The sequence below is a fragment of the Moschus berezovskii genome, chromosome 10 (genome assembly GCF_049115385.1).
Source record: "Moschus berezovskii isolate FMDL1 chromosome 10, NW_MosBer_1.0, whole genome shotgun sequence".
Lineage (NCBI taxonomy): Eukaryota > Metazoa > Chordata > Mammalia > Artiodactyla > Moschidae > Moschus > Moschus berezovskii.
This window is the reverse complement of record NC_142469.1, coordinates 94,262,748-94,290,517: the sequence shown is the minus strand read 5'-3', so window position 1 is coordinate 94,290,517 and position 27,770 is coordinate 94,262,748. Positions and strand designations below refer to the sequence as shown.

Sequence of the window (27,770 nt, the reverse complement as noted above, 5' to 3'; positions counted from 1 at the left end):
ACTCTCCTCTTTACCCCCTATCATTTACTTTTTTTTAGCTTGAAACACCACACAAAAATATCTGCCTTGTGACAGGTGTCAACCAGGGTCACCTGCCTTCACCAGCTGATGCCTCCCCCAGGCCCAGGGGCTGAACTGCGTTCTTTCCCTCAGTTTCTAGTCAGCCTGGGGCTGCCCTCATAGATCAGCTGGTAAAGAATCCTCCTTCAATTCAGGAGACCCCAGTTCGATTTCTGGGTCAGGAAGATCCCCTGGAGAAGGGAAAGTCTACCCACTCCAGTATTCTTGGGCTTCCCTGGTGGCTCAGCTGGTAAAGAATCTGCCTGCAATGTGGGAGACCTGGGTTCAATTCCTCGATTGGGACAATCCCCTGGAGAAGGGAAAGGCTACCCACTCCAGTATTTTGGCCTGGAGAATTCCATGGACTGTATAGTCAGACACGACTGAGCAACTTTCACTTTAGAGCCTCTGAGCAATAGGATTCCCTTCAATCCCCTCCTGCCTACTAAGCTCAGGGGGAGGGATTCCTGTGGGAGGGGGGCACAACAGGTGGGAAAGAGCCCCTCCCACCTCTCCAGGCCCAGACCTCACACTGTCCCCGACTCCTTCCTCCCCACCTCACCCCTCTCCCCACCTTCCCTCATCTCTTACCACTCAGCTCATCACAGGTGTTGCCAGGTCTGTCCAGCAACTCAGGGTGGGAAGCCAGGAGCTTGCATGGCAAGATCCCCGGACCCACCCTTAGACACTCACAGCCCGTGTGTCCTGGACTCTGTCCAGTGGGAGCAGAAGCAGCTTCGACAGAAAAGTGGGGACTTGGGAGCCTGAGCTGTGACCTTGGAGACTACTCCCCAGCAGCTTCTAAGTACAACCTACCCTTCCTCCCCCCGCCTCCCCCCTCCCTTTCCCTTTCCCTCTCCAACCCAACCACACTCCACCCCACCCTTCCCACACCACCCCTTGGCCCCCCCTCCAGGAAACCCTAGAGCCAGTGCCCACCTTGCCTAGTCCTGCTGTTCTGAAGAGGTCACCCTAATCCTTACCACTACTTTCCACAGGATGGTTTGTTTTTTCAGCTCAGTTGTTAACTGAGGGATTCAGACAGTCCTGCCTTGGCACTCTCCTTTCCATGTAGCTGATCCCTCTCCCCAGTGTGTGTTAGGGCTACGGTACTGGCGTCAGCACGTACCCTGGGGAAGTCCTCAACCATAGCGTCTACAGAACATCAGGGGTTAAATGGAGACCCCAGTGAGGATGGGGGAAGGGTGGAAAGACACTAAGTCTGGGGGCCCCTCTGCCTGTCCTGCCTTTCAGGGGACTCGAACCCCGTGTCTTAGACACCAGGCTTTTGAGAGCTCCCTTTCTCCCTGTCTGAGTCCCATGGGACTGCTATAACAAGTAAGCATACATTGGGTGGCTTACAAACAACAGGAAAGTTTTCCCCATGGTTCTGGAATCTGTCAAGTCCAAGATCAAGGCACTGGAAGATGTCTGGTTCACAGAGGGCTGTCTTCTCACGGTGCACTCACCTTGTGAAAGGGTGGAGGGGACACAGGGTCATTTTCTATAATGACTCTTACCCATTATCTTGACTGTGTGAATCACAACAAACTCTGCTAAGTTCTTAAACAGACGGGAATACCAGACCACCTGACCTGCCTCCTGAGAGCTCTGTATGAGGGTCAAGAAACAACAGTTAGACATGGAACAACAGACTGGTTCCAAATAGGGAAAGGAGTACATTAAGGCTGTATATTGTCACCCTGATAATTTAACTTATAGGCAGAGTATATCATGCGACATGGCAGGCAGGATGAAGCACGAGCTGGAATCAAGGCTGCCGAGAGAAATATCAATAACCTCAGATATGCAGATAACATCACTCTTACAGCAGAAAGCAAAGAGGAACTAAAACGCCTCCTGATGAAAGTGAAAGAAGAGAGTGAAAAAGCTGGCTTAAAATTTAACATTCAGAAAGCAAAGATCATGGAATTGGGTCCCATCACTTCATGGCAAACAGATGGAGAAACAATGGAAACAGTGACAGACTTTTTTTTTCTTGACCTCTAAACTCATTGCAGATGGTGACTGCAGCCGTGAAATTAAAGGATGCTTGCTCCTTGGAAGAAAAGCTATGACCAAACTAGACAGCATACTAAAAAGCAGAGACATTACTTTGGTGACAAAGGTTCATCTAGTGAAACCTATGGTTTTTCCAGTAGTCATGTATGGATGTGAGAGTTAAACCATAAAGAAAGATGAGAGCCAAAGAACTGATGCTTTTGAACTGTGGTGTTGGAGAAGACTCTTGAGAGTCCCTTGGACAGCAAGGAGATCCAACCAGTCCATTCTAAAGGAAATCAGTCCTGAATATTCATTGGAAGGACTGATGCTGAAGCTGAAACTTCAATACTTTGGCCACCTGATGTGAAGAACTGACTCATTGGAAAAGATCCTGATGCTGGGAAAGATTGAAGGCGGGAGGAAAAGGGGACGACAGAGGATGAGATGGTTGAATGGTGTCACCGATTTGATGGGTTTGAGTTTGAGCAAGCTCTGGGAGTTGGTGACCGACAGGAAAGCCTGGCGTGCTGCAGTCCATGGGGCTGAAAAGAGTCGGACATACTAAGAGACTGAATTGAACTGAACTGAACCCACCAATCACTTCCCACACACCCATCTTTCGATACCATCACATTCAGGGCCAAGGTTGCAACATATGGATTTTGCGGGGCACATGAAGAGTGAGTCAGCACTCCCCAGGCCAGCTAGCACCTGAGTTCTCTCACAGACACTTAACTTGGCTACAGATTCATTGTCACTCCAGCCCTGATGTGAGGTGGAGGCTCCACAGGGCCATTGGAGAAACAGGCTTCCCTTCATTATGACAGTAACAGACCCAAACCATAGCTTCTCTTGGAGGAGAATTAATGCCTTGAAGGCATTCATTAATGCTCAGAACAGACCCAGACCCTGGGGGAGGCATGGGGCAAGGACTCAGAACCTGAGGCTGTTCAGCTGGAGAATTGTGGGCCCAGGGTAAGAGGTGGAACCAGGGCCTAGACACTATCAGGGGAAGGAGAACGTGCCTGTGCTTAGAAGCTCAGTTGTGTCCCACTCTTTGTGACCCCATGGCCTGTGGCCCACCAGGCTCCTCTGTCCATGGGATTCTTCAGGCATGAATACTGGACTGGGTTGCCATGCCCTCCTCCAGGGGAGCTTCCCAACACAGGGATTGAACCCAGGTCTCCGGCATGGCAGGCAGATTCTACACGGTCTGAGCTACCTGAAAAGCCATAGAAGCAACTTAAATGACAATTGACAAATGAATGGATAAAGATGTGGCAGGGACTTTCTAGTGGGCTAGTGATAGGAATTCACCTGCCAATGCAGGGGACACAAGTTTGATCCCTGGTCAGGGAAGATCCCACATGACACAGGACAACTGAACCCATGTGCTTTGGAAGCCCAAGCAAACTAGAGCTGGTGCTTTGCAACAAGAGAAGCCACTGCAATGAGAAGCCTGTGCACACCAACCCTGCTCTGTCTCCTAAAGTCTGTCCTTGTTGCCCATTAGGTTCCCTGGATCCTGTGGCTGAGACATTTTAGCTTTTACTGCTCTCGGAGAAGGCAATGGCAAGCCACTCCAGTACTCTTGCCTAGAAAATCCCATGGATAGAGGCGGGTCCTGCCGCTGAGGGGGATAGCAGCAGAGTTTGCTTTTCTGCTTCGGAGTCTGCAGCAGGACAGGCACAGGGCTCTAGCTTTCTGAGCTAGGGTCTTTGACCCAGTGCCGGGATGGATAAAGCCAGGGTGTGGCTCCCGGACCAAGTTATGATGCAGGAGGAACCAGGTGACCCAGACCGAATCCTGCCACGGGACCCAGCCCAGGAAGCCAGGGAAGCCTCTGACGAGAAAGGTGGTGCGTCTGCGCATCAGGACTGCCGGCAGCCAAGCACAGGTGAAGAGGCAGACTCCTCACGTTCCCCAGTGGCCAAGAGACGGAAAGTGGACACTGAGGGCAAGAAAGGCAGGCAATGGGAAGTGGATGAAGAGGAGGCCCAGAAGTTGAGAACCCTTGTGGCTGCTATGAGCGAGGAGCAGCTGAACCGTTACGAAGTGTTTCGCAGCTCAGCCTTCCCCAAAGCCACCATCAAGCATCTGATCCAGGCCGTGACCGGCACTCTGGTGTCCCAGAACGTGGTCATTGCCATGTCTGGAATGGCCAAGGTCTTTGTTGGGGAGGTGGTGGAAGAGGCCCTAGATGTGTGTGAGAAGTGGGGTGAGACGCCCCCACTCCAGCCCAAGCATCTGAGGGAGGCTGTTCGCAGGCTACGCAAAAAGGGGCAGATGCCCAGCATCAAGCACAAGATCCTCTTTTTCTAGGGCTGAGTCCGGAAGGGCCTGTTCCTGAGAAACCAGGCCCTCTCGCTGACCAGCCTCTTAACCCTCAGGTTTTCTTTCATTGCTTTCCCCATACCACACCCCTGCCCCATACCCGAGGCAGCTCCTGCACCCCGTGGACATTGCCACCGGGGGACTTCACCAGGATGGATCAACTGCCTCAAAGGGGAGAGGAAATATCCAGCACAACTTGAGCTGTTCCTTTGAAAAGACCAGTAACACTCAGAAGCGTCTCTCATCTGAAGGCGTGTTGGGGAGAGACCCGAGACCCAGAATCTAATTCTTTGAGAGACACGACCTGCCACAATTCACCCGTAAGAACAGAACCCTGAAATGGCTCCTGTCTGTCTACCAGAGAAGCTGAATCCATACACTGTAACCATGCCTGACCAGGAATACCAGGCCCTGGTGTGTTCACTCAGGGAATTCTAGCAAAGCCATCCAGCTGACACATGAGCACCTCTGTGATACGCCGTCCAGGAGCCGGAAGCTCAGGGAATTCTTTCAAACTCACTGCGGGAGTGAAGCGTTGGTGTTCTGCGGAGGCAAGGCCTTCCCAGAGGACACCTGACGACTATCTCTCACATGAAGAGACGCCAGTGTGCTTCAGTGCCTTTCAGCCAACCACGTCTGGCCGTGGGCAAGAGGAAGCTCAGGCCTCTGGAAATAATGGGTTGTCTCCCAGGTGCCCCGGGCTGGCTCGGCCTTCAAAGGCCAGGGGATGGGATCCCTGATCCATCCGCGGTCCCCAAAGGAAACCTCACTGAATACTTCCGTGGGTGGAGTGAGGGTGGGGGGTGAGATCCCAGCCTTTGACCAAGTCACCCACTCACCAATTCCTGATCACATTTGGTCAGGCAGGGCCAGGCGACTGGATCAGGACCCTCTTGGAAAGAACCAGAGCTAAGAACCTTGCACCAGAAAGGTGAGGAAGCAGCGAAGCTCTCCCAGGTAGATCCAGGAAGAGGGCAAGCTTCTGTCCTGTCCACATGTGGTTGCCCCATTGGGCCGGGGGGGCCTACCTCATGCCCCAGGTCATTCCAAGTCAAGAGACGGAGTCCAGGAGTTCAGATCTGGAAGAAAGCCTCCTGTCTTCGGCGGATGACCGATCAGAAAGTCAGGGCCCCGTGCACCTTCATTCCCCTGGCGTCTTCATTCCCATGGGGCCCCTTCTACCTTGAGTTTCTCTCAAAGTGAGGTACAGTGTGTGGGCCCACCGGACATGCTGTGCACACAGGACTCCTACCTCGAATCTGCCTTGCAAAGTGCTGGAAGTCAGCAGCAACCAAATGCTCCTCAGAGCCTGGGGATGAAAGGTGAATGGATCGTGCATGGCAAGTCCATAAGCAGGACTAGTACCATCCGCACTCGAAGGAAGTGAGTCATCAGGCCAAGTTCGGAAGGGCGGGTTGAACTCCAAAGGCATACCTACCTCAGGAAAGGTACCAACGAGGAAATGGCCACAGATCTCAGCCATCCCAGTATAGGGACACTGGGGAGAGACTTAAGCCCTGGTGACCCTGAAAACCTCTACCGAGGCCAGGGATTCAGACAGACGAAGGGTGGACCAGGGGGAGCAGAGAGCAGGTGGAGGTCAGAGACAGACCATCCCTTCCTGGCCTGGCTCTATTGGGGGCTTCGTGTCTCAACTCGGGAGGCTTTGTGAAAACTCCAGGGAATAGAGCTCAGGGAGGGCGATTCCTCATGAAAGTGATGGACCTTGCAGGAAGAGGATGTGTAGAGGTGGCTTCTTCCCGGAGTGAACGTGTGTATCCCACCCACCCCCACCACAGCCACCCTACTTCTGGTTTGGATGTCTTGATCATGATGGTAGGGGAAGGTTCGCCTGGGTGGGGAGTGTATTTGTGTGGCTGGCGTGGGGGAATAAGAGGGAGAGAAGCAGGAGGGTGTTGAGAGGAGAGGGGGGATGGAACGGGCGAGGGGACTGATTGCTTTTTCCCCTGGGCAAATTGAAGAGCATTTCCAGAGCAAGATGGAAGCCTCCCCCATAGGCCCTCCGACCTATCTTCACATCTGTGCCATCGGGGAGAGGATGGTCTGAGGCCATCCTGGAATGGCAGGAAAGTCTCCCAGAGCAGTGAACTCTCTGGGCTTTCTGGATTCGCCATCACCCCACAAGGCAGCCAGCCTGTTCTGAGGATCAGCGGAGAGAGGATTTGGGCTCTTGGGCTGCCTGCTGGAAGGTTTTCAAAGGCAGCTTTGAGAGACAGGTCTTCTGAGGATACGTCTAGATTTCCATCATGGCCCAAGTTGAAGGATTCAGAAACTCTGAGGCAGGAGGAATCCTAGGAGACTGCGGGGGCTGGTTCCCCTGCGGCCCAGGGCAGCACACCACGGCCCCGCCCCTTGCCTGAGGCAGTGGGAGGAGCCCAGCCCCCTCGCTGTGCAGGGTTGGCTGAGGGAATTACCCGACTTCCGGGTGGGCGTGGCTTCAGGGCCCCCCAGACCCTTATATACAGGGGCTGGGTCCAGGCATGTCTCAGGAGGATCCTTCCTCTGTGGATGCTGAGGCTGAGGGTCTTTCTTTCCGGCTGATTTTGCTTCAGGGAGGACCCAGGGCCCGAGCTTTCTGAACCAGGGGACTTGGTACCAGTGCTGGGATGGAGAAGGCCAGCGCCTCTGGGAAGCACCAGGCGTGCCCCCAGGCTCGGACCCCAGCCACTCAGGCCGAATCCTGCCGGGGGACCCAGCCTAGGAAGCCAGGGAGTCTTCTCATGAGAAGAGTGGGGAGCTCAGGCGTCAGGACTGCCCGCAGCATAGGGCAGGTGAAAAGGCGGACTGCTCCTCACGTCCCCTTGCGGCCACCGAGGGGACGAAAAGTGGACACCGAGGGCAAGAAAGCCAGGCAACAGATTGAAGGCAGAAGGAGAAGAGGGCATCAGAGGATGAGAAGGCTGGATGGCATCACTGATGCAATGGACATTCACTTGGAAATGCTTCAGGAGATGGTGAGGGACAGGAAGGCCTGGTGTGCTGCAGTCCATGGGGTTGCAAAGAGACATGACTGGGCAACTGAACAACAACAAGAGGTGATGAACTTGGATGACCCTCATTATTTCAGCCTTGCCAACCTCTCCAACGTCTATCATCTGCTACTGCTGCTGCTGCTGCTAAGTCGCTTCAGTCGTGTCCGACTCTCTGCGACCCCATAGATGGCAGCCCACCAGGCTGTCCCGTCCCTGGGATTCTCCAGGCAAGAACACTGGAGTGGGTTGCCATTTCCTTCTCCAGTGCATGAAAGTGAAAAGTGAAAGTGAGGTCGCTTAGTCGTATCCGACTGAGTGACCCCATGGACTGCAGCCTACCAGGCTCCTCCATCCATGGGATTTTCTAGGCAAGAGTACTGGAGTGGCTTGCCGTTGCCTTCTCCATCATCTGCTACAGTTTCCCTCAAATGCAGGAATTTTTTCAGTCTCACGAGTCTTCTCACTTTGAAGCATTCATATGTGCTGCATTTCTGTCTGAAAAGTGTGTTTCACCTGACTCTTCTTTCTTGCCTTTGTCCACACATAATCATGCTTGGAAACATGCTTCCTTTCATTTCCCAGATTAAGTTCAATTCAGAAAGACCTTCCTTACACCTAACCTACTTAAAAATTGTGGGCTTCCACTTGTTATCCTCATTTTAATTTTTTTCTTATATTTGTCACAATTTAGAAGTATATAAATGATTTATAATGCACATAATCTATCATTATTTTTGTTAAAAAAAAAAAAAGAAAAGAAAAGAAAATCCCATGGATGGAGGAGCCTGGTAGGCTGCAATCCATGGGGTTGCTAAGGGTCGGACACGACTGAGCGACTTCACTTTCACTTTTCACTTTCACACATTGGAGAAGGAAATGGCAACCCACTCCAGTGTTCTTGCCTGGAGGATCCCAGGGACGGGGGACCCTGGTGGGCTTCTGTCTATGGGGCCACACAGAGTCGGACACGACTGAAGTGACGCAGCAGCAGCAGCTCATTCTCTGACAACATTTATTCTCCTTCCTCCTTCAAGGAACCTCACACTGGTCAGAATGGCCATATTGAAAAGTCTATGAGTTTGAGTAGGCTCTGGGAGTTGGTGATGGACAGGGAAGCCTGGTGTGCTGCAGTTCACGGGGTCACAAAAATTCAGACATGACTGAGCAACTGAGCTGAATTGAACTGAACAAACAATAAATGCTGGAGAGACTGTGGAGAAAAGGGAACCCTCCCACACTGATGGTGGGAATGTAAATTGATACATGCACTATAGAGAATGGTATGGAGATTCCTTTCAAAACTAAAAACAGAGCTACCATGTGGTGGTGATTTAGTTGCTAAGTCGTGTCCAACTTTTTGCCACCCGAGGGACTGTTGCCCGCCAGGCACCTCTCTCCATGGAATTCTCCAGGCAAGAGTACTGAAGTGGGTTGCCATTTCCTTCTCCAGGGGATCTTCCTGACCCAGGGATTAAAGCCAGGTCTCCTGCATTTCAGGCAGGTTCAGAGCTACCATATGATACAGCAATCCCACTCCTGGGCATATATCCAGAGGTGATAGGTGGTGGAGAGAGATAAACTGGGAGGTTAGGATTGACATATACACAGTACTATACTTAAAATAGATAACCAACAAGGATTTATTCTGTGGAATAGGAAAATCTGCTCAATATTCTGTAATAGCATAAATGGGAAAAGAATTTGTAAAAAAAAAAAAAGATACATGTATATGTATAATTGAATCACTTTGCTGTACACCTGAAACTAACACACATTTTTCATCAATTTTATACTCCAATATACAATAAAAATGTTTAACTAATTAAAATAATAAATATTGATATTGAGCATCTTCTCATGTGCCTACGGGCCATGTGTAAGCCTTCTTTGGAGAAATGTCTATTTAGATCTTCTGCCCATTCTTTGATTGGGTTCCCTGTCTTTATTATTGAGTTGTAAGAGCTTTTCATATATTTGGAAATTAAGCCCTTGTTACCTGCAAGGGTGACATCATTTGCAAATCTTTTCTCCCAGTCTGTAGTTTGCCTTTTTTGTTTTGTTTGTGGTTTCCTTTGCTGTGCAAAAGTATATAAGTTTGATGAGGACCCATTTCCTTATTGCTTTTTCTCATCTTTTTGTTTTCTGTTTCTACTGGAGTAGAAGCCATCTTGAATTGGCCTTCTTTCAGGAACTTTAATTTCCCCTGGATGGTTGCTGGGAGCAAGAGAAAGTTGTGGGTTTTTTTTTTTCTTTTTTGAATGACATATAATACTGGATCATTATAACATGTAATTTTCAAAGGTTGTACAATTATACAAAAAAGAAAAAAAAAGGGAGGGGCAAACAACCTATAGAATTACACAGAATCCTTCTTCAAAATGCATTGGCATTGAAATTTTGAAGGAAATATAAACAAATGGGAACGAAGCAAACTTGCAGAGTGATGAACTGGCCTAATTTCAATACTGCAGTGTCTCTGGGACTCAGGAAGCCCAAGGAGAGGGAGAGAGATGAGAGAAGAGCAGGTCAATGAAACAGTCAGAACACAGACAACATTTATCAATTAAGTTTGCCACCTGAACTGGCACTGGAAACAATAACTGAGTTGGCTGAAAAGTTCCTTCAAGTTTTCATAAGATGGTATGGAAAACCCTAAGGAAAACTCAATACAATGAAAAGGTCAATGATCATCCAAGGCAAGCTCAAGATGGGGAAGTAGGAAGCCCTGAGCTCTCCCCTCCATGAACTTCTTGCCAGAAATTCTTCCCTGACCTCTGATCAACTTCTATTAATTAGGGAGACCAAAATGACAAAAATGATCTAACTAGGAAGATTCTGGCTATCAGCCCAAGCACAGCTCAAGTACAGCACCAAGGAGTGGGAAGAGGAGGGAGTGGCAACAGCCCTGGCCTCTGCCAGTTGGGCAGAGTCCCAGGAACTAGGCAGGGAACACCGGCCCGGCGCGGCCCTGGCTCCGGTCTGAGGAACGCCGGCTGCCACAGACGTGCCGAGCGTGCCTCAAAGGAAAGGATCCACTCCTCTCACCTGGCGTCCTTCACTCCTGCAAAATCGGGATCCAGGTGGCAAAGGGAGAGATGGGTGGCTCCGAGACCCGTCTGGGCTTCCTGGTCCTGCTTCTGATTGTCAGGTTCAGCGGGACGCCCGGCGGTGAGTTCGGGGATGAACCTGCGGGAGGGCGCAGGGAAGTTGGGTGAGTTACGCCCTGAACAGGGGTGGTGGCGTGCGCGGGGGTTCGCGAAACTTCTTGCGGGGTGGCGCCGCCGCCCCCTCCTCTTTCCCTTCCCCTGGCCCCTTTGCTCCTCGGTGGCTCCCACGGGCTACTTGCCGACTCTCCGGGGCAGAACGGGGGTGCCTTGGGTGAAGCAGTAATGGGGGAGTTTGGGAGGTGACGCTAGAAGAGGGGCCCGGGACGCTACAGGGAATGCTGTTGAGGCCCGCCAGGGCCCAGCCCGGCCCTGGGAAGTGGGAGTCCTGGAGCCAAGCGGGCTGGGCCCCGTCGGCCTCCACGCCGGGAAGGGACCCAGAGCCGCCCGGAAAAGCACAAGCCCGCGATCTGCGCGCAGAGCCCCTCTGGTCCCTGCTCTCGGCTCCTGAAGGCCCAGCGCTCTTTAGCACCGATCAGTTAACACCTGCAGGGCGGCCGGGGCGTGGAGAGCTCGGCCGTCGGGGGCTCGGGCGGAGGTGGGCGGCGGCGGCGGGCGGCCGAGCTTCTCCTGGCCGGTGGAGGCGGGCGCTCCGAGCGGGACGGATGTACGGCCCGTCTCCCGGGGACGCGCACCCCAAAGGCCGCCGCCGGTACCGCTCGGGTGCGCTAGGCGGCCGGCCGCTCCGGCGCCCCTTGCCCCCGGAACTCCCAGTGTACCAGTGTTTGGGCTCCAGCTGTCCTGTCCTAGCAAAGTAGATTCTGAAGTTATGATACTAAATGCAGCTCAACTTGACAGTAACTTCAAAAAGCTTCACATCTTAGAGTTGAAACGAAGGAAAAGTTCAAAAGCCATCCAGAAACTGAGGAAGTAAAACTTCAGCCTTGGACAAAACGACCAGCAGAAGAACCCATTTATGATCCTGTACTTGCAGCTCCAGCCGTGTCTACACGTGTGTTTTATATCCGCCTAGGGATTTGCTGTCCAGTTATATTTGCTGTAGTAATACTATTGGCTGTTTTGCATCTTCATAGTATGAAAAGGATTGAACTGGAAGATAGCATCAATGCCAGCAGTAGTTCCAAGGGCTGTCTCAGTCCCAGTCGTTCCCAGATGTCTCAGTATGTGAGAGGCAACACACCCAACAATACAACTCCCATCTCCAGTTATCCTACCTTGTGGGTAGAGGAGTAGGACTTGAAAAGTGTCACTCTTTTGGAGGCCAAAGCTAAGGTGAATGATATCAAAATAACTATCCAGGGAGAGGAACTCGAAAGATGTACTCTAAGAAGGTACCTTTTGGTGTACTTTCCATGGGGTTTATGTAGATGAAAAAGATCCAGATAAAGAGCAACAAGCATTTGTAAAAACAAAGATCAAGCTTCTGAAATTCAGGGGACAACGATGCTCCCTGAAAGTTGTAAGCTACAAGATCTTCATCACAGAAATCTTCCTATTACCCATGTGTGAACAGAAGGGAAAAGCCCATGGTGGAGCCTTACATGAACTGAGGGTATCTTAAATTGTTTTTATGACAATGCAAATATGTAGAGGCCAATAGGGCACAGGCAACTTCTCAACAAAACCTAGTTCACATGACTGCTCAGATTGCCTGTGGAATGAGCTCCCTGGTCAGAAGAGAAGTCCTCCACAAAGACCTGGTAGCTAGGAGCTCTGTCATTGATGACAACTTCAAGTTAAGAGCAAAGCCAATCCCTCTCCAGAGTCTTGTTCCCCATGGACTCTCACTGTCTGGGGAACAGCAAAAACACGGGATTGATGGATGGCTTTTGAAATCTGGTTAATAATGAGTTCTCCACAGTGTGGAGATTCCTCAAAAAACTGGAAATAGAACTGCCATATGATCCAGCAATCGCACTCCTGGGCATACACATCAAGGAAACCAGAATTGAAAGAGACACATGTACTCCAATGTTCATTGCAGCACTGTTTATAATAGCCAGGACATGGAAGCAACCTAGATGTTCATCTGTAGACGAATGGATAAGAAAGCTTTGGTACATATACACAATGGAGTATTACTCAGCCATTAAAAAGAATGCATTTGAACCAGTTCTAATGAGGTGGATGAAACTAGAGCCTATTATACAGAGTGAAGTAAGCGAGAAAGAAAAACACCAATACAATATACTAACGCGTATATATGAAATTTAGAAAGATGGAAATGATCACCCTGTATACGCAACAGCAAAAGAGACACAAATGTATAGAACAGTCTTTGGGACTCTGTGGGAGAGGGTGAGGGTGGGATGGTTTGGGAGAATGGCATTGAAACATGTATATTATCATATGTGAAACGAATCGCCAGTTCAGGGTCAATGCATGTTACAGGATGCTCGGGGCTGGTATGCGGGGATGACCCAGAGGGAGGATAAGGGGATGAGGGAGGTGGGAAGGGGGTTCGGGAGGGGGAACTCATGTACACCCAGGGCAGATTCATGTCAATGTGTGACAAAACCAACCAATATAATATTGTAAAATAATTAGCCTCAATAGAAACAAAAATTAAAAAAAAAAAAATAATGAGTTCTCCAGCCTTCCCTGGTGATGCAGTGGCTAAGACTCCACACTCCCAATGCAGGGGCCTGGGTTCGATCCCTGCTGGGAAAACTGGATCCTGCATGCCACAACTGAGAAGTCAGCATGCTGCTACTAAAAGAGCCCACGTGTTTATGCCTCTGGCCAAACGCCTTCAGTGGACATTTACCCATTTGATGTGGCCGAGTACCTGAAAAAGGGCTACCAAATAGCCCAGACTATCAACTGCCCTGATGAACTGTTTGCTGTGATGGCTTGTGCTGGGCCTTCGATCCAGAGGAGAGGTGGAGTTCCAGCAAAGGGCCCGGTGTCTCACAGGGTTCCATGCAGCCCTGGGGGCCTGTGTCTGACTCTCCTCTCATAGCCCCTCAGCGTCGAGAGGAAGGTGCCTGTCGAGGCCCACTTGGAGCCAGACAGTCACATACATCACCCAGCATCACAGAAGTACATTTGTCTTCCAGAACAATGTGCCTTAGGAATGCTTTAGCATCTGAACTTTTGAAGACAGACTTAATGATGTGGAATACTTTCTCAATATCACTTTTATTAGCTTGAACTGAAAATGTTTGTGGAAATTTTTTACACATAGTTGCCTTTGAGGTATAGGTATATTCTTACAAAATAGTTTTTTAAATTGTTTAAACACACATATTTGAACTAACAATCTTACTACCAACTGCTTTTTATTTTCTTAACTTCTACAAGATACTGCATGTGATTCACATCTAAAGTTTTGCTTTCTTTCACTAGCTTTGGGAATGATTTGTCTTCAACATGCTGTACTTTTTCTTAGGAAAATAAAAACTGTCCAGCAGTTATGGGCTAATGCCCCCTCTCCTTTGCTGCAGAGTAGCTACCTTGGTCCAAAGTGCCATAGGGGAAGCCACAGATGTGAGCAGAGGCTAGTGGCCATATAACAACTCTAGTGTCACATCTAGGCCAGTTGCTGGTGGGTCTTGTTTGTTTCCTGTGGCCCTCCTTATGCCAAAACACATAACTACTTCTATCCTGTGGTGGCCGGTCTAGCTGAACTAATGATTAGGGGTTGATGAGCCCACATCACGATGGGCAGCTCTGACATTCCATGACCAGAGGCCTCATCTCTGACAGGCCCCAGGACCATACCAGGAACCACATTTAAATAATGTGACTTTCCCCACTGCAAGTGGCATGGCCTAGCTTCAGGACACTCGAGGTCTGTGTTGTGAGCCTTCAAGTAGAAAATGGCATGTAGCACCTTTCTAACCACAGATACCTCTGACATCACCGGTTCTGCTGAGTCATCTGCCCAAAAAGCAGCTCCAGCCATGCTCATCGTTCACTAATTGTGACTGCTTTTGTGCTGGGACAGCAGATTGCATGAGAGACCTAGGGTCTACGAAGCCTAAAATATTTCTTATGTACCATTACAGGAAACCTATGGCCACAGTGGTAATTAACTGGAGATAGGATAGGGAGCGGAGAAGGCAATGGCAACCCACTCCAGTATTCTTGCCTGGAGAATCCCAGGGAGCGGGGAGTCTGGTGGGCTGCCATCTATGGGGTCGCACAGAGTTGGACACGACTGATGCGACTTAGCAGCAGTAGCAGCAGGATAGGTAGCACACCCCTGAAGCCCTCGAGAGGTTGTAGGTGGGTTACTTGTCTCTGTATTTCCTCCAGGATATTGTGTACATGTACTATTGGGGATGGGGAGATAGGGTCTGAAGTCTGAATCTGGAATTCACTAATACAGTAGCCTTCACCCCACGATAATTTACCAGCTACTCAGGTCTCTGTGCATGTCACAAGTCCAGGGCATGTGAAATGAGCGCTGTGTGGTCTGTGCACCCAGTGATAAGCACTGTAAGCAGAACCTTGACTGCTGTCCATCGATGGCCTGGTACTCCGAGCATCACTTCGACAATCAGGGGACCATGATGATGCGACGGTTCCTGTGCATGACATTAGAACCACACTAGGTGCGATGTGAACGTGTGAGAGTAGTTTCTGCTCCTGCAGGTTCACTTACCCCAGTGAACAACCATGTGGCTCTTTGGGAAAGAATGAAAGGACTTTTGCACTAGATGTGGTGATGAAAGGGCCCTCCTCTTTAGAACATGGCCTCTTCCTCTGGTGATACCTTCTGAGAAGTGGCTCAGATCTGGAAAATGGGCCTGGATCAGGTGTTTGGTAGGGATGGCTGCCTTTGGCTTCCTGATCATACAGTCTTGTCTTCTGTCTCTCTTTAATTCTTTTAATGGTACAGTTTGTATCTAGGTTCCTGCCTATCTGTTTGCCTTTAGGATCGCTCTGTGCTATGAGCCAGCATCATATTCTCTGCTGTCAGGCCTTGGTTGGCATTGAGACTCTCTAATCACTTTGACCACTGTACCTACTTTTCTGCTAACCAAGAGCACCCCCACTTGGAATCTGATTTTTCCACAGCTTCCATCCCTGTTCCTAATAGAAGCCCACAGGAACACCATGTCCTACCACCATCCCTCACCGTCTGCAAAAGTCATCCCTGAGCTATTGGAGATGCTTCTCATCCATGCCTTCCTCTCAAGCTCCATAGAGTCCAGCAGGCTTTCCTATGGAGCTGGTGGACTGCACACTTTCCTGCCCTTTCATACCGTGTCCGCCCTGGCAGATTCACTTCTCTGAGCCTTTGATCCCCTCCTCTACCACCTGCCTTCGGAAGTTCTGGACTTTCTCTTTCATGCCATGTGAGCCAGGCCTTTCTCCAGGCTTCCAAGACCCACACTAGTGGGAGATCAGCAGCATCTCCCTGGCCTTGTTAGTCCAGTGACCCGTAATTATAAACTCTCCCTTCTCCAGCTTTGAGTTCTGTGCTCATCCTCCCCGCCCCCACCCCTCACTGGCTGTGATCCGCTTCCTCAGAAACAGCCCCCTTAGCCTCTGCATCTCTCACAGGACACTCAGAGAGAACCTGACAATCATCTGGGTTTAGGCCTTTCCTTCTGAATCAGCCTGGCCCATCCCTGGGAAACATATGTGTCAGTTAATGCCACGAGCGGAGCTTGTGAGCAGAGTAGAAATGGGGCATAGCCAGGGTTGTGGTGTTTCTTGCCTGACTGAGGCTTCATCGCCTTCCTCTGTCGTACCTGGTGGGGGTGGGTGGGCAGGCAGGGCCGCCCTGCTCTGTCAGCCCAGCCCTGCAGCCCTACTCTGCTCTCATAGAACTGGGGGAGAAGGCCTGTGGGTCTTCTCCCAATCTCACCCTCATTGCGGTTTGCCTTCACAGACACTCACTCTCTTTCCTATAACTTCACCGTCGATCCTCAGCCCAGACCTGGACAGCCGTGGTGTGAGGTTCAAGGCCAGGTGGACGGAGAGCTTTTTCTCTCCTATGACTGTGGTCATGCTAAGACCATATTCACAAGTCCATTGGGAGAAGAAGTGAAAACCATAAAGGCCTGGGAAACACAGATCGAAACACTCAGAGACTTCAGGGACTGGATCAAGGACGAACTGCATGACTTTGCACTGGAGAAACACATGGCCAGAGGTGAGTTAGAAAGCCCAGGGGCTTAGCTACATTCACTGTTTATAAGTAAAAAATATAATTGGATATTGGTCCTTCCCTAGTGGTCCAGTGGAAGGAGCGGCCTTAGAGGAGAACACAGGGCCACATTAGCTGGGTCAGGGGAGGTGGACCAGGTGGGGCAAAGAATCTGTCAAGCCCAGAGGCTGAGCTCTTTCTTTGCCACGGTTGGGGCAGACCTTCTCACCCTGCAGGCCAGGATGGCATGTCGCTGTGAGGATGACAAACACATCAGTGGATCCTGGCAGTTTGGCTTGAATGGACTAATGAGCCTCCACTTTGATTCGGAGAATGGACACTGGAGAGTGGATCTTCCTGGAGGCAGATGGATGAAAGAGAAATGGGAGAATGACAGAGCTGTGACCGACTTCTTCAAGAAGGTCTCCATGGGAGACTGTCGGGCCTGGCTTCAGGATTTCATGGTGCGCTGGGAGGAAATGTTGAAGACCACGGGTAAGTGAGAAGCGAGGAGAAAGTGATAGTCCTTTCATGGTGACATGGACCCACCCCTCTGTGTGTGTGTGTGTGTGTTTGAGGAAGTGATCCGTCAGAGGTGAGTTGTCCTGGGAGAGCAATGGCCCCGGAAGCTCTGTCACCCTCCTTCCTCTTCCACCTCCTGACGTCTCTCCTCACAGCATAGGCCTTTGGATGACTGAACATGGATTTTTCCTAATCCCAAACCTGTAGACATCTTTTTGATTTCTGGGATTTATTTCTCACTGTACCCTCTTTACAGAATTTTCTTTTCAATGTCACCAATCCTACTTCTGGAAATCTGTCAATATCACCTCTGCTGTCAGTCCTCATGTCACCATCTCTGTGTCACAGCAGGACTGAAGGGCTGTGTTGGAAACCTTGCTCCCCCATTAGCTGTCAGAGCCCCGTGAGGACTGGACTCCTCCCTTCCCCCCATCTCGCCTGAGGATCTATCACAGGGGCCTCCAAGTGATGGGTGCAAACTGTCTGCACAGTAGGGGTACCTGAGTCAGCGGGGCAAGGAGGCATCTGCTGAGTTTGGGGTCTGGACAAGGGCTTCACTCTTACTCTCCTTTCAGCATCACCAACCACAGGAGCCTCTACAGTGCAGCCCACTGCCCCAGCGATGAATCACAACACCTGGATTGCCATCGTTCTCACCATTTTCATCATAATTGGCATCATAATAGCCTGTATCCATTATAAGAAAAGGTACTGAGGGCAGAATTCAGAGGGAAGGCAGGGGTACAGGGCCTGGTGTGAGGATGGGGAAGGTGAATCCCAGCCAACCCCTGCCCCTCACTAAACCTCCTCATCCTGGAAATGAGCAGGTGGATAAGACCCCAATCCTGAGAGCAAAAACTCAGACAAGCTCAGGCCTCAGTTCTGATAGCACCTCACTGTCAGATGACAGTGGGAAGTGGGGGGTGGCTGGGGGCCTGTTGGAGTTAAAAGGGTTTAACCAATTCCCCTGACTGAGACAAAACGCTGGCTGGCAGGGCCCAGGGTAGCTGGTGTGAGAACAGCAGGCACTCAGGGCGAGGGCAGGACTCACGAGGGCTGAGAGAAGCATGGGGGCTCCACCTGACATGTCAGCAGGGAGGGGACCCACCCAGGGGGCCAGAATGAGAGGGGACGGGCTCTCATCCCAGGAGGAAGGGGTGGGAAGGCCTTTGCAGACCCAACTCCAAAGGCCCATTCTCACAGGAAGTGGCTTGAGTCAAGCAGGCAAGGCAGGAGCCCCACAGCAGAGACTGTGGGAAGGGCTGAGGCCAGGCCTGTGCTCCTGGAGCAGCAGCAGCTATACCTCAGCCTGTGGCCTCCTGGGGACCCAGAGCCTCCATCATTGAGTGGTCCTGCCTTGAACAGAGGTGCCTGGGGATGGGTGGGCCTGAGCTGGGGTGGAGGCGCCCAGCTGGGCAGGACCAGGAAGAGATGGGGACAGGGACCTGGGCCTGAGAGCTGTGTGTGCTGCTCAGAGGCTGGAGGGGAGCGAGGGAAGGAGTTTTGCCTGCAGCCCCCCAAGGCTGTCAGGAGGCAAGGCCCCTCCTCTAGGTACCTGCTCCCTGGTCCTTTAGGTCCCCCTCGGGGAGGATCCAGACCTGAGTAAAGGGAGCAGATTGATTCATCACTGGCTCCAGTCCTGAGCTGAAGCAGGCGGTGTCAGGGCCTGGGGTGACTCTGAGATGCAGGAAGGAAGGAGGAGGTGACTAGAAGCTGCTGGGCCTGGGGTGGGGGTGGGAGTGGAGGACATAGGAGCCCCTCAGGGAGGGCGGGGCTGGAGGGGGGCTGGGGAGGGGCAGCCCCAGGAATGTGACAGGATTTCCTCAGCTTCCTGGACCAACACCCTTTATTTTTGCAGGAGACGGTGCTCCCAGGAAGCCCCTGACAGGTGCTCTGTCGGCCTCAGGACTCAGTCTTTGCTTGGCCGCCTTTGTTCTCCTGCTGTTCACTTTAGAGCCAGGAGATCAGAGCCAGGAATTCGGAGCCTGCCTTCCAGTTATGATGACAAGGTGGCTGCTTGTCTCATGTCTGCTGTTACTTCTGATGAACAGCCTCCTCAGTTTCTTTTTACCCCAACTTATTTTACCTCTTTCTCTTGGTGCTAATTGATGGAATCCTTGCAATGAAATGTTCAACTACTTGAACAATAAATCTTCACAAATAGGACACTTTCTGTCTTCTTCTAGTTTGTGAAAAATCAGACTCTTCTCTGTATGGCCATCTCATTGTTGCAAATGATGATAATGCAAGAAAAATATCATCTTCTATTACAGGACTCAGGGATTCTTTCTATGTTCAGAGAAACAACTTCAGAGTATTTTCAACAAATCAAAATATTATGCCTGAATGTTTCTTTCAGTCATTTTATTTCCTGATACGAATATTTAAGTCAGTATCTCGCTATTGCAAAAGACATAAATACTTCAAGTTTCTTTTTCTAATCAAGGAGGGAACTCGGGACATTTTACCCTTTTTCCACCTTATGGGATTAAATATAACTGATGACTGGGCTACATTTATTGTGGAAGCAGAGAATAAAAAGAATGCTCTTAAAGTAACATGCAGTCTAGCCGTCAATCCCAATCCTGATACCTGGATCCAAAGACATATCCGGGAACTTGTGCAATGAAATCCTTTTTTGTTTCATCAAGATCTTCACCCTCAGTGGTGACTCTCCTGTGTTCCTCTATGCCTCCCCCTCTCAAAGGAGAAGCCAGACTTCACAGCACAATGTCTGTTTTGAAAAGTAGATTTATTTCCCCATTGACAGAGGATCATATTCAGAATAGATAATGAATTACTACAAATACATAAGATAAATTGTAACTTTTTGGCCACTGATTGAGCTGTTCACATATGGTGAATTGTTGTTCAGTCACTAAGTCATGTCCAACTCTGTGACCCCATGAACTGCAGCACGCCAGGCTTCCCTGTCTCTCACTATCTCCGGAGTTTGCTCAAACTCATGTCCATTGAGTCGCTGATGCCATCCAACCATCTCATCCTCTGTTGCCCTATTCTCCTCCTGCCCCCAGTCTTTCCCAGCATCAGGGTCTTTTCCAATGACTTGGCTCTTCACATCAGGAAGGCAAAGTATTGGAGTTTCATCTTCAGCATCAGTCTTCCAATATTCAGGGTTGATTTCCTTTAGGATTGCTTGGTTTGATCTCCTTGCAGTCCAAGGGACTCTCAAAAGTCTTATCTAGCACCACAATGCAAAAGCATCATTTATTCAGGGCTCAACCTTCTTTATGGTCCGACTCTCACATATGTGCATGACTACTGGAAAATCCATAACTTTGACGGGATGGACCTTTCTCAGCAAAGTGATATCTCTGCATTGCACATTCTACTCAGCATCTTTCTTTTTTCATCTCAAATCAATTTTACCACTTGACTTTGATGGTCAGTTTTGCTTTCTTATCATGCATGTGTTCACTGGAGGACCACTTTTGATTTCCTTTAAGTACTTTTCCTTTGCATTCACAACTTGACAAACTGTTTGATGCGAAAGGCCTAGCTTCTGGCCTCTCTTGGCTTTTGACATGTCTTTTTCAAAAGGTTAACTATTTCTACCCTTGGATTTAAAGAGAAAGATGTTTGATTCTTCCTCTCACTCGGACATGTAGAGGCCACTGTAAGGTTGTTTTTTTCTTCTCTTAAGCTTTTCTTCCAAGGAGCAAGCGTCTTTTCATTTCTTAATTAAAATTAATTTTCATTTAATGGCTGCAGTCTCCTTCCACATGATTTGGGAGCCCTAGAAAATAAAATCTGCCTGTTTACACCTTTTTCCCATATTATTGCCATGACGTGATGGACCCGGATGCCAAAATCTTAGTTTTAGAATGTTCAGTTTTAAGCCAGAGTTTTCATCCTCCTTCACCTCCCCCAGGAGGCTCTTTAGTTCCTCTTCCCTTTTTGCCATTTGGGTGGTATCATCTGCACATCTGAGGTTGTTGCTATTTCTCCTTGCAATCTTGATTCCAGCTTGGAATGTTTCACATGATATACTTGGCATAGAAGTTAAAAAGCAGAGTGACAACATACAGCCTTGACTTACTCCTTTCCCAATTTGAACCACTCCATTGTTTCATGTCCAGTTCTGACTATTGCTTTTTGTCCTGCATACAGACTTCTCAGGAGACAGGTAAGGTGGTCCAGTATTCCCATCTCTTTAAGAATTTTCCAGTTTGTTGTTATCCACACAGTCAAAGGCTCTAGCATAGTCAATGTAGCAGAAGTAGATGTTTTTCTGGATTCCATTCTTCTGTGATTCAGCAGATGTTAGCAATTTGATCTCTGCTTCCTCTGCCTTTTCTAAATCCAGCATGTATATTGGAAGTTCTCGGTTCACCTACTGCTGAGGCTTAGCTTGAAGGATTTTGAGCATGACCTTGCTAGCATGTGAAATGTGTACGATGGTATGAGAGTTTGAACATTCTTTGGTATTGGAATGAAAAACGACACTTTCCAGTCCTGTGACCATTGTAGAGTTTTCCAGATATGATGGCATATTGAGTGCAGCATTATAACATCATCATCGTTTACGATTTAAATTTCTCAGCTAGAATTCCATCACCTCCACTAGCTAGGTTCTTAGTAATTCTTTCTAAGGCCCACTTGACTTCACACTCTAAGATATCTGGCTCTAAATGAGTGACCACAGCATCGTGGTTATCCAGGTCATTAAGACCTTTTTTGTACACTTCTTCTGTCTGTTTTTGTCTCCCCTTTTTCATCTCTTCTGCTTCTGTTAGGTCCTTTAAATTTGTCCTTTACTGTGCCCATCTTTGCATGAAATGTTCCCTTGGTATCTCAAATTTTCTTGAAGAGATCGCTAGGCTTTCCCTTTCTGTTTTTTTCCTCTATTTGCATTGATCATCTAGGAAGCCTTTCTCACCTCTCCTTGCTATTCTAGGGAATTCTGCATTCAGATGAATAGATCTTTCCTTCTCTCCTTTGCCTTTCACATCTCTTCTCTTCTCAGCTATTTGTAAGGCCTCCTCAGGGATCATTTTGTCTTCTTGCATTTCTTTTTCTTGGGGATGGTTTTGGTCAGCACCTGCTGTAAAATGTCATGAACCTCCATCCATAGTTCTTCAGGAACTCTGTGAGCCACATCAGTTGAGTTCAGTCGCTCAGTCATGTCCAACTCATTGCAACCCCATGAATCACAGCACGCCAGGCCTCCCTGTCCATCACCAACTCTCAGAGTTCACTCAAACTCATGTCCATCAGGTCGGTGATGCCATCCAGCCATCTCATTCTCTGTCGTTCCCTTCTCCTCCTGCCCTCAATCCCTCCCAGCATCAGAGTCTTTTCCAGTGAGTCAACTCATCGCATGAGGTGGCCAAAGTATTGGAGTTTCAGCTTTAGCATCAGGCCTTCCAATGAACACCCAGGACTGATCTCCTTTAGAATGGACTGGTTGGATCTCCTTGCAGTCCAAGGGACTCTCAAGAGTCTTCTCCAACACCACAGTTCAAAAGCATCAATTCTTTGGTGCCCAGCTTTCTTCACAGTCCAACTCTCACATCCATACATGACCACTGGAGAAACCATAGCCTTGACTAGATGGACCTTTGTTGGCAAAGTAATGTCTCTGCTTTTTAATATGCTATTTAGATTGGTCATAACCTTCCTTCCAAGGAGTAAGCATCTTTTAATTTCATGGCTGTAATCACCATCTGCAGTGATATTAAATCTATTTGTCACTTCCACTGTATAATATGAGATTTGATTTAGGTCATAGCTGAATGGCCTAGTGGTTTTTCCTACTTTCTTCAATTTAAGTCTGAATTTTTTTTTTCCAATTTTATTTATTTATTTTTTTCAAGTTGAACAGACTAAATTTCTTTAAACAAACTTACTTATACTCCAGAGTCCTTTAAAAACTTAATAACATTTATACATTGAAGGTATTTGATTTTCTTGTAACTAGCACTTCAAATGCAACAAGCATTTGAAGCAACAAGCATTTGACCCAACAAGTAAAACTTTCTACAGTTCATAACTTTTATGAATAAAATAAATTAAATGTACAGTGAATAAGTTCTCTGAAATATTTCAATATTTCTGCAGGTTTAGTAACATCGTAAAATACATTACAACTAAAATTCACAAATCTAAAACCTGTTAGGCATTTTTAGGCGTTTTAAGTTGGAAATGAAGACCAATGTTACATCGTAATATGCCAGTTACAAATAGTACTTCAAATAGCAAATACTACAGTTTGTCCCAAACTTTAAAAACTATTCATGAACTCAACACTGAACTATTGATGGCTATGAGAATTGTTTCCTAGCCTTTTTGAAAATTTCAACCCATTTACGTTTAAGGTAATTATTGATAAGTACGATCCCGTAGCCATTTTCTTTATTGCTTTGGGTTCAAGTTTATACACTCTTTCTGTGTATCCTGTCTATAGAAGATCCTTTAGCATTTGTTGGAGAGCTGGTTTGGTGATGCTGATTTCCCTCAGCTTTTGCTTGTCTGTAAAGCTTTTGATTTCTCCTTCATATTTGAATGAGATCCTTGCTGGGTATAGTAATCTGGGCTGTAGGGTATTTTCTTTCCTCACTTTAAGTATGTCTTGCCACTCCCTTCTGGCCTGAAGAGTTTCTGTTGAAAGATCAGCTGTTATCCTTATGGGAATCCCCTTATGCGTTATTTGCTGCTTTTCCCTTGCTGCTTTTAATATTTGTTCTTTGTGTTTGATCTTTGTTAATTTGATTAATATGTGTCTTGGAGTATTTCGCCTTGGGTTTATCCTGTTGGGGACTCTCTGGGTTTCTTGGACTTGGGTGATTATTTCTTTCCCCATTTTAGGGAAGTTTTCAACTATTATCTCCTCAAGTATTCTCTCATGGTCTTTCTTTTTGTCTTCTTCTTCTGGGACTCCTATGATTCGAATGTTGGAGCGTTTAACATTGTCCCAGAGGACTCTAATATTGTCCTCATTTCTTTTAATTCATTTTTCTTTTTTCCTCTCTGTTTCATTTATTTCTACAATTCTATCTTCTAGTTCGCTTATCCTGTCTTCTGCCTCTGTTATTCTACTGTTTGTTCCCTCCAGAGTGTTTCTGATCTCATCTATTGCATTATTCATTGTATATTGACTCTTTTTTATTTCTTCTAAGTCCTTATTAAATCTTTCTTCCATCTTCTCAATCCTTTTCTCCAGGTTATTTATCTGTAACTCCATTTTGCTTTGAAGATTTTGAATCATTTTCACCATCAAAATTTGAAATTCTTTATCCGGTAAATTCCCTATATCTTCTTTTTTTGTTTGTGTTGGTGGGCAATTATCTTGTTCCTTTACTTGCTGGGTATTTCTCTGCCTCTTCATCTTGCTTATATTGCTCTGCTTGGGGTGGCCTTTCCCTCTTCTTGCAGTTTGTGGAGTTCTCTTTATTACGTAGTTTCTTCGCTGTGTGTGGGGTTGGACGGGTGACTTGTCCAGGTTCCCTGGTTAGGGAAGCATGTGTCGGTGTTCTGGTGGGTGGAGCTGGATTTCTTCTCTCTCCTTTAGAAGATAATGGGCTGCTTTTCTGGGAGCCTGATGTCCTCTGCCAGTATTCAGAAGTTGTTTTGTGGACTTTACTCCGCGTTCAAATGTTCTTTTGATGAATTTGTGGGGGAGAAAGTGGTCTTGCCATCTTAGCCCTCCGCCATCTTGTTCCTTCCTCCCCAGAACACTGGATTCTTATATTCCACTTGGTCATAGAGTATCTCTTCCCAGCTGCTCCAGCAAGGCGCAGCCGCTGTACCTTACCTTGGACGAGGGGTATCTCCTCAAGGCCGCGCCTCCTGCTTTGAATGTAGATCAGCTCCTCCCGGCCCTCCGGTGCCCAAGCAGCCACCGCCTCCTGAACGTGGTACAGCTCCTCTCGGCCACCGCCCTAACCCTGGGCGCGGGGTAGCTCATCTCAGCCACGATTCTGCACGTGGTTGGTTGCGCCAGAGCCGGGCGTCTCCCGCGTCTGCGCCGCCGGAGCCGGGCGTCTCCCGCGTCTGCGCCGCCGGAGCCGGGCGTCTCCCGCGTCTGCGCCTGCGCCGCCCTAAGTCTGAATTTTGCAATAAGGAGCTCATGATCTAAGCCACATCAGCTCCCAGTCTTGCTTTTGCTAACTGTGTAGAAGTTCTCCACCTTTGGCTACAAGAAATATAATCTGATTTCAGTATTAACCATCTGGTAATGTCTATGTGTGAATCTTCTCTTATTTTGTTGGAAAAGTGTTTTTGCTATGACTAGTGTATACTCTTGACAAAACTCAAAATAGCTTTTTCCTCCCTTCATTTTGTACTCCAAGGCCAAACTTGCCTGTTACTCCAGGAATCTCTTGACTTCCTACTTTTTCATTCCAATCCCCTATGATGAAAAGGACATCTTTTTTGGTGTTAGTTCTCAAAGGTCATGTAGGTCTTCATAGAACTGTAAACCTGTGAAAAGATTGAACATATCCCAAATAATCAACTAACAAAAAAATTGCTGGGATATCCTCATATCCTTTAAAATAAATCTGGATGAAGTGGTACAGGAAATGCAATAACAGGAATTTTCTTACATTGATTGTAGGAGTAAAACTGAATCCTGTCTTGAGATGTATATTTCGCTGTATCTCAACAGCAGATCATTTGTCCATCTTCCTACACAACCAACCCAATGTTAGTTCCAGATGGAAAATGTAGACCAAAAGCCATGTAGATACAGCAAAATCTCAGAGATAGTCCAGGCTGTGTTCCAGACCAGGTCAGTAAAGTGAATACCGTGATAAAGTGAATCACACAAATTTTTCATTTCCCACTTTGTATATAGTTTAATTGACACTGTCCGACATCTGTTAAGTGTGCAATAGCTTTACGACTAAATAAATAATATACAGAATTTCATTAACAACACTTTTTTCTAAAGTAAAGTAGTTTGAGCATCATCTGTGTCTTCACAAATCAAAATCTTTTTCCTGGTGGAGGGTCTTGTCTCAGGGCCTATGTCTGCTGACTGATCAGGACGGTGGTTGCTGAAGGTTGTGGTGGGAAGGGCAATTTCTGAAAAGAAGACAACAATGAAGTTTGCCACATCCTTTGACTCTTCCTTTCACAAATTTCTCTGGAGCATGCAGTGCCCTTTAACAGTGTTTTTACCCAAGTAGAAGTTCTTTGTAAACTGGAGTTAATCCTCTGCAGTCTGCTGCTGCTTTTTTCAACTAAGTTTATGCTATATTCTAAATCTTTTGTTGTCATTTCAATAAACTTCATAGATTCTTCATCAAGAGCAGTTTCTGTCTCAAGAAACCACTTTCTTTGCTCATGCATAAGAATGAACCCTCATTCATTTCAGCTTTATGATGCAATTGCAGCAATTCAGCCACAACTTCAGGCTCCACTTCTAACTCTAGCTTCCTTGTTATTTCCACTACATCTGCACTTGCTTTCTCCAGTGAATTCTTGAACCCCTCAAAGTCATCTGTGAAGGTAGAAATCTACTCCCAAACTCGCATTAATGTTGATATTTCAACCTATTCCCGTGATTCACTGTTTTCAGGGGAATCTATAATCATGAATCCAATATAAAGGGATTTCCCTGGTGGTCCAGTGGTGAAGAATCTACCTTCCAATGCAAGGAATGATGGCTCAATACCTGTTCACAGACCTAAGATCCCATATGTGGCCGAACAACTAAGCCCACGTGTCCCAACTACTGAGCCCAGGAAATACCGCTAGAGTCTGTGTGCTGCAATGAAGGATCCTGCATGACCTAACAAAGACCCCACATGCCTCAATTAAGACCAATGCAACTAAAAAAAAAAATAAATGTTTTTTAAAAAGATTATATCGTTTTTTTAAAAAATGAATTCAGTGCAGAAAATTTTCAGTTGACTTTGCCCAGATCCAACAGAAGAAGAATTATGCAGCTATAGCCTATAATGTACTTCCTAAATACTATGAGTTGAACATCATAATTACTCCATGAGTCATGTGCTTCGGAATGGATGCTGTGTTGGCAGCCATGAAGATAGCATGAATCTCATTGTACTTCTCCATCACATTCTTGGATGCTTTGTCAATCAGCAGTAATATTTTGAAAGGAATCTTTCTGAGCAGTTGGTCTCAACATTGGACTTAAAACACTTGGCCACCAATGTTGTAAACAGATATGCTGTCATCCAGACTTCATTGTTTCATTTACAGAGCACAGGCAGAACAGATTCAGCCTGATTCTAAAGGGCCTTAGAATTTTCCAAGTGGTAAATGACCATCGACTTCCAGTAATCTGCTGCATTAGTCTTTATCAAGAGAATCAGCCTGTTCTTGGAATCTTTGAAGCCAGGCATTGACTACTTCTCTCCAGGTATCAAAGTCCTGGCAGGCAACTTCTTCCAATAGATGGATATTTTGTCTACACTGGCAATCTCTGATTCATTGTAGCCACCTTCATAGATTCTCTTAGCTAAATCTTTTGGAAAACTTGCAGCAGCTTCTACATCAGGTCTAGTTACTACACTCTGGGCTTTATGTTATGGAGATGGCTTCTTTCCTTAAACTTCAGAAATGACCCCTGCTATCTTCAAATTTCTCTTCTGCAGCTTTTTCACCTCTCAGCCTTCAGAGAAATGAAGAGAGTCAGGG

General features: G+C 47.7%; 1 protein-coding gene and 2 pseudogenes across 2 annotated transcripts; all 3 read left to right on the top strand.

Moving 5' to 3' along the window:
• The first annotated feature begins 3,798 nt into the window (after positions 1–3,798).
• On the top strand, positions 3,799–4,386 carry LOC129560817 (transcription initiation factor TFIID subunit 11 pseudogene; annotated as a pseudogene).
• A 5,957-nt stretch (positions 4,387–10,343) lies between these two features.
• Positions 10,344–26,906, top strand: LOC129560956 (UL16-binding protein 3-like). Of its 2 annotated transcripts, none has more exons than XM_088840822.1 (5): positions 10,344–10,559; positions 16,362–16,625; positions 16,839–17,114; positions 17,717–17,849; positions 19,000–19,675. In XM_088840822.1, exons 1-5 carry the CDS (start codon positions 10,487–10,489, stop codon positions 19,244–19,246), a joined length of 993 nt encoding a protein of 330 aa, XP_088696948.1. In that variant the 5' UTR covers positions 10,344–10,486; the 3' UTR covers positions 19,247–19,675. The 2 variants fall into 2 exon arrangements, with proteins under 2 accessions (XP_088696948.1, XP_055289219.2); XM_055433244.2 differs by lacking the exon at positions 19,000–19,675 and adding an exon at positions 26,686–26,906 and having other exon boundaries at positions 10,356–10,559.
• Positions 10,572–13,464, top strand: LOC148776358 (inactive tyrosine-protein kinase RYK-like; annotated as a pseudogene).
• Positions 26,907–27,770: the final 864 nt, after the last annotated feature.